The 6,885-nt window shown below is 43.2% G+C and overlaps 3 protein-coding genes across 4 annotated transcripts in view; 1 reads left to right on the forward strand and 2 right to left on the reverse strand.

Annotated features, from left to right (window-relative positions):
- The window catches only part of CUNH6orf52 (chromosome unknown C6orf52 homolog), a 365,015-nt gene that overhangs the window by 113,397 nt on the left and 244,733 nt on the right, over window positions 1-6,885 (forward strand). The window lies entirely within an intron of this gene.
- The window catches only part of LOC108302947 (N-acetyllactosaminide beta-1,6-N-acetylglucosaminyl-transferase), an 86,310-nt gene that overhangs the window by 45,147 nt on the left and 34,278 nt on the right, over window positions 1-6,885 (reverse strand). The window lies entirely within an intron of this gene.
- The window catches only part of LOC108302949 (N-acetyllactosaminide beta-1,6-N-acetylglucosaminyl-transferase-like), a 24,269-nt gene that overhangs the window by 4,744 nt on the left and 12,640 nt on the right, over window positions 1-6,885 (reverse strand). Inside the window, exon 2 of one of the 2 annotated variants that reach the window (XM_017526700.2) lies at window positions 49-208. The exons of the other annotated variant lie outside the window; for it this stretch is intronic. Coding sequence (XP_017382189.1) covers window positions 183-208 — 26 coding nt within the window. The 3' untranslated portion in view covers window positions 49-182. Of the gene's footprint in view, window positions 1-48; window positions 209-6,885 lie in introns of those variants that run through there. 2 annotated transcript variants of the gene reach the window in all.

Raw genomic sequence — 6,885 nt, forward strand, 5'->3', positions numbered from 1 at the left:
AAAAAAAAAAAAAAAAAAGAAATGGATTAATAGATACATTATACATATATTCTGCACATTCTATTTAAAAAGGCATTTCTGAAATGTTTATTTAATATAGTGGGTTTTTTCATAGAGACACTGTTTTTAATAGCACAGAATACAGATAATAGATTGGGATAACAGTTTTGTAAGACTAGAGGTTAATATTCTCTTGTGAAGCGGTGGCCTAGAAATTAATAAGAAAAGGTAAATAACCAAAGAGAAAAGCAAGCAGAGTATATGACAATCACAAAGCAGAAAAAGCAAATGGCCAGTGAACACACTTTTCACACTCGAGGTCAGGGAAATGCATATTAAAACAAAAATATGTAATGCGGTGAATTCCTATAGTTTTATGTTGCCTCAGCATCCATTCTGAAGCTAAGTTGGACCTTCTCATAGAGAAGCAGGGCTTAGACAACCCTTACTTAACACAGTTTCCAGTTCTCCACCTTATCCTGGTTCCTCAATGTGGTTAATCCAGACATCTGCCTTAAACAAGTGCTCAAAAGCAATGATAATCTTAACAATTAAAAAATGGATCTAATTTAACCTCCCTTTTGTATGCTTATCCTTTTCAATATTCTCTCCTCCACAAGAATGTAAGCTCCATGAAGACAAGGGCTTCATCTACTCTTTTTTTTTCCAGTTTTAGACAGTCTCACTTCCTCTGTTGCCCAGGCTGGCATACAACGGCTCAATCTTGGCTCACTGCAACATTCGCCTCCTGGATTCAAGCAATTCTCCTGCCTCAGATTCCAGATTAGCTGGGATTATAGATGCACGCCACCATGTCCAGCTAATTTTCGTATTTTTAGTAATTTTCACCATGTTGGCCAGGCTGGTCTCAAACTCCTGACCTGAAGTAATCTACCTCCCTCAGCCTCCCAAAGTGCTGAGATTACAGGCATAAGCCACCGTGGCTGGCTAGCTTCATCTACTCTTTACCAGTGAAAATGGCAATGCAGAACGGAGGTACCCAACAGATATTTCTTGAATGAGGTCAATCAACTACAGAAGTTAGAAAAATGACAAATAAACCCACTTTTGGGTGAATCCATGAGGGGTGGTCATAGTGGTGGTGGGTTAAATCAAGGAATAAGTGTTTGCGAAGCACTAATTTTAAGGTGCACCTCCTATCACCACAAAGTTCAAAAACAATGACCTGGTGTTTGTTTTAAACACATTCAACAGGCCAGGTGTGGCGGCTCACACCTGTAATCCCAGCACTTTGGGAGGCTGAGGCAGGCAGATCACCTGAGGTCAGGAGTTCAAGACCAGCCTGACCAACATGGTGAAATCCCTTCTCTACTAAAAATACAAAACTTAACCGGCATAGTGGTGGGCGCCTATAATCCCAGTTACTTGGGAGACTGTGGCAGGAAAGTCACTTGAACCAGGGAGGTGGAGGTTGCAGTGAGCCAAGATCGCACCATTGCATTCTAGCATGGGCAAAAACAATGAAATCCATCTCAAAAAAATAAAATAAAAAATAAACGCATTTAACAAACCATGGAATTCGAGCACCTTAATGGCCCATGAGCGCTTCTGCTCCTGGGGCTCTGGGCAGTCTGCTCGGTGGCCTACCAGGAAGGAGGTTTCCCTAGCATCTCGTCAGTTTCCCAGGGTGACAGATTCTGCCCCCTTTGTGGCTGAGCTCCCTGAAGGTACAGAGCAGACGCCTTCCGTGGCTTCTCTGTCTGTTACACCACCTGGCCCCACCCAGGTGACCTTGCTCTTCCAGGGCCTTCTGCCTTTCTCTACTTCCCTAGCAATCCCATTGGGATAGAAAATTTCTTTCCCTTCTGGCATTAACTGCCCAGCTGTTAACACCAAATGGCCAAGCAAAGATAACAACAACAATAAAACCCACAAATGAATGCTTTATCTTTGACTATATTCTGTTAAATGTCCAGGAACAGCATAGGTAACTATTTGTTTTTCTGTGCAACTTTTCTCTGATTCCAAATGTCTCATCTGAGAAAAAAAAAAAGATTAGAAATTCCAAGAGACACTATTTGACAATCCAGCTGCTGCCAGAGACCTGTATCTAGAACATCCCATCCCCTCTGTCTTCCAAACACTTTCAAATAAATGGAAACAAGAGTCTTAACATAGAGATAGGCAGTGATTTCCTCCAACTTCTAATTTTAATAGCTCTATTAAATTCTGGACTCATTTTCCGTTTATTCAATCTGCTCTTTTACTAGCTCCTTTCCCACAGAGCCGGCCATTTGCCTGAGTTTAGACAGTGTGTTAGGGCAGAGGGCTTGGATAGATCCCAAAAGGCAGATGTTTCTTCTGCTTTCCTAGAAATTAAATCTGGAACAAACTTGCCTCCAAGATACATCCTGTGTTTGTACCTAACTGGACACAATTTTTGCATTTGATTCTCCCTTTGGGTAATGTGGTTTTAAGTTCACATTTTATATTTAGCCATCTATCCTTTTAGATGACATCCTTAAACTCTTTACTCTCTCTCTTCTCTCAAAAACGGGGGGAAAATCATTATAAATGGAATAGGCCCAGTCCTGGTCCACTTTGGTTGGGGTCCACTTTGGTTTGATATAGTAATCAAAGCTATAATATCAGTCACAGCTGATATTGTAGCTTTGATTACTACCCTTCAATGTGTTATAGCCTACAGAAATGAGTGGTTTCAAGTGTCATGTTTTTCCAGGTTATTGATCAGTGCTGTTCTGTGAAACATAAATATTTTGGGCACTGAGTTCTTCATCCTGACGTGGAAAGGTGAGCAGGAACGGGCTGGGAGGTGCTTAGGGTGACCAACTGTCCCGATTTGCTCAGGGCTCAGGGGTTTCCCAGAACATGGGATTTCAGTGCTAAAACTAGAGAAGACTTTGGCAGACCAGGAAGAATTGGCCACTCTAGATACCATCAGTCCTAACCATTCCCAGAAAGAGAATTACTACTGAAGGTACACTGATTAGGGATATTCAATAACCAATCCGTGTGAAAGACAAAGAAACATTCAAATCATTATCTCAGGGGGTGTAGACAGGGAAGGTGTGCAAATCATCACCAAGTCTATAGTGCGGAAAATCTCTGCGTGATCCTTCTTCACATTTCCATGAACCGCTGAGGCATGGGACAAGTGATAAATATTCATGGGATGGCTTTACAGTGAACCCAAAAGAATGCATTTAAATTATACCAACTACACAGATGTTTTCCAGTGGATATAGGAAGGTTTTAGTAACAAATAATAATGAGAGAACCTAAAGAGATAATAATTTCTACCATAGGGCTGGATGCGGTGGCTCATACCTATAATCCCGGCACTTTGGAAGGCCAAGGTGGGCGGATCACCTGAGGTCAGGAGTTTCAAGACCAGCCTGGCCAACATGGCAAAACTCTGTCTCTACCAACAATACAAAAACTAGCCAGGCGTGGTGGCAGGCCCCTATCATCCCAGATACTCTGGAGGCTGAGGCAGGGAAAATCACTTGAACCTGGGAGGCAGAGGTTGCAGTGAGCCAAGATCGTGCCATTGCACTCCAGCCTGGGTAACATGAGCGAGACTCCATCTCAAAAAAATAATAATAATGATAATTTCTACTATAGCATTACTAGTTTCTAACTCTCCTCCCTCTATACAACGTGTCACTTGAGAGATCTTTCTGTATGAGATGGGATTAATTGAAACATATGGGATTGTAGGAATGGAATGCTCATTCTAAGCTTTATAAGAAATAGGCAGTGAGTCTAGAAAATGCAAACTCATTTTAAGAAGCAGAACAATCAGCCAGCTACCTGATCTCTCTGGCTCACTATCTCCAAATTTGTGTAACTGTAGATTGGAAGATGCCCTCTGAGGCTCCTTGCAGTTCTAAATGCTGTGATTATTTTAGAATCAGCATAGAATAAAGAGGAGGCAGTTTTTATGGGACTATTATACTTGAGAGGCTTGGTTTAGATTGAGTACTTGACAAAGGAAGTCCATAAACTGGTAGGAAAAGGGACTAGAGATAGATCTAGAAGGCTTAGAAGTGGGGAGGAAGCTGGTTAACTCCAACAGACCAAAATCCTGGGAGAGGAGAACCCAGACAGGGACGTGCTCAGCCTCTCTCGGAGATGGCCCAAAACCCAGCAAATTCTTCAGGGTCTTGGGAACAGCAGTTTTCACATAGGACACAAGAGGGGATTTGGACTCTAAGGCAGGAGGGCCTTTTTACTGTAGGCCCCAAAGAGCTTGAAGAAGGAACTCAGACTTGGACCAAGTGCAGAATTACAGACTTTCAGTGAAGGAATAATTATGTGAAGATTGAGTCTAAGGAAGGAGATGGCTAGAAAGAAAATGAACCAGGAAATGTCCACAAGAGGGGACTGATGGTAGCACAAAGCTAAATCCGTCAGGATGACCTGAGTACCTCCAGCTTACTCAGGAGAGCCGGAAGTTGTATCCTCTGATATTTTCACAGTTAAGTTCTGATCTTTCAAACCTGGCTGAGGAGGAAGATTATGGGAGAATAAATTTCACAAAAGTACCAAGCTAAAGGACAAAGCTTTGAAAGCACAATTCTCATTCATCCATTCTCCAGAAATGTGGTGTCAAAGGAGACACAGGTAAATAGATTCAGGAAAAGCCTTCTGCCACTAATGGCTTTGTCCGAAAGAAACAAAAATGCTGTGATTATTTTAGATTCAGCATAGAATAAAGAGGAGGCAGTTTTTATGGGAATATTATACTTAAGGCTTTGCCTTAAGAAAGAATGCCATATCCTGGGTGCCGTAGCTCACGCCTGTAATCCTGACACTTTGGGAGGCTGAGACAGGTGGATCGTTTGAGTCCAGGAGTTCAAGACCAGCCTGGGTAACATGGCAAAACCCCATATCTACAAAAAAAAAAAAAAAAAAAATACACAAATTGGGCCGGGCACAGTGGCTCACACCTGTAATCCCAGCACTTTGGGAGCCCGAGGCAGATGGATCACAAGGTCAGGAGTTCAAGACCAGCCTGGCCAACTTGGTGAAATCCCATCTCTACTAAAAATACAAAAATTAGCTGGGTGTGGTGGCAGGTTCCTGTAATCCCAGCTACTCAGGAGACTGAGGCAGAAGACTTGCTTGAACTGGGACCCAGGAGGTGGAGGTTGCAGTGAGCTGAAATTGCACCACTGCACTCCAGCCTGGGCTACAGAGTAAGACTCCATCTCAGAAAAGCAAAACAAAAACAAAAATTAGCTGGCATGGTGGCACATGGGAGGATCGCATGAGGCCGGTAAGTTGAGGCTGCTGTGAGACACGATGAGATCATGTCACACACTCCAGCCTGGGGGACAGAGTGCAACCCTGTCTCAAAAAAAAAAAAAAGAAAAAGAAAGAAAGAATTCCACATGAGGTCAGAGAGTGAGAGAAAGACAGGTTCATAAGTAGATCTAGCATGGAAAAACTACATGGAGAAATGGTTAGAAAAGCAGTTAACATATTTTTGCTTAGGACATAACTAAGACTGCACATGGTCCACTGTGTGACTTGAGGGAAAAAAATTCACCAAAAATCTTATCAGGGCCGTTTACGTCACCAAATGACGGGTTATTTCATCAAAGAAGCAGCCTTATAAAAACTCAGATCTTGGTTGGGCGTGGTGGCTCATGCCTGTAATCCCAGCACTTTGGGAGGCCAAGGCAAGTGGATCATGAGGTCAGGAGTTCGAGACCAGCCTGGCCAATATGGTGAAACCCAGTGTCTACTAAAAATACAAAAATTAGCTGGATATGGTGGCACAAGCCTGTAATCCCAGCTACTCGGGGGACTGAGGCAGGAGAATCGCTTGAACCCGGGAGGCAGAGTTTGCAGTGAGCCGAAATCGCGCCACTGCACTCCAGCCTGGGTGACAGAGCAAGACTCCATCTCCAAAAACAAAACAAAACAAACGAAGCAAAAAAGCAAACAAACAGACAAAAACCTCAGATCTGGTCTTCGAAGCAAGAGCCTCCTCTGTCAGGCTGTTCTTTTTTCTTTCTTTCTTTTTTTTTTTTTTTTTTTTTTTTTTTTTTTTTTTTTTTTTTTTTACTTCTTTGGTGCAGAATGGGGAACCAATGTGGCGAGCACATAATGGTGGTTGGACCTTGGGTGGAAGAACAGCCTGTCTGGAGCAGGTGCTGCCCCCAGGCTGGGCTCAGCATGGGAAGCATTCCCAAAATAAGCAAGATGCTTTGGAAAAACGAGTGGGAGAGAATTGTCTCATTGCTGTTGCCCAAGAGCAGAGGAGCATTTAGGAAACCTCAAAAAAAAAAAAAAATTGAACATGGGCCAGGTGTACTGGCTCATGCTTGTATTCCCAGCTACTTGGGAGACTGAGGTGGGAGAATTGCTTGAGCTTAGGAGTTTGGGGCTGCAGTGAGCCAAGATCACACACTGCACTCCACTCCAGCCTGGGAGACAGAGTGAGACCCTGTATCTAAAAAACATGGCTGAAAGCTACTGTTTGAAGTTGACCCTTCAGGATTTGGCAAAATAACGTAGGGTGTGCGTGTGGGGTGGGTAGTGCGGGTAGCAGGCGGTGATGTAGGTGGTGGTGATTTGCAGCTACTGCGGCAGCAGCGCTCAGGATTACCAGCATCCTAAAATTATTTCCATTTGACTCAATTCAATAGATGTTCCCTGTCAGCCCACTGAATGCTCATTATGCTGGGCTGCCAAAAATATAAACGACCTCAAAGACATGGTTGTCTAGTCAGAGTAATATGATATTCACATTAATAATGATAATCCAAAAATTCTAGAGTGACATAAAAACATTACAAAAGAGGTTTATAGGCCGGGCGCGGTGGCTCAAGCCTGTAATCCCAGCACTTTGGGAGGCTGAGGCGGGTGGATCACGAGGTCAAGAGATCGAGA

This window comes from Cebus imitator, unplaced genomic scaffold (genome assembly GCF_001604975.1).
Source record: "Cebus imitator isolate Cc_AM_T3 unplaced genomic scaffold, Cebus_imitator-1.0 Scaffold43, whole genome shotgun sequence".
NCBI lineage: Eukaryota > Metazoa > Chordata > Mammalia > Primates > Cebidae > Cebus > Cebus imitator.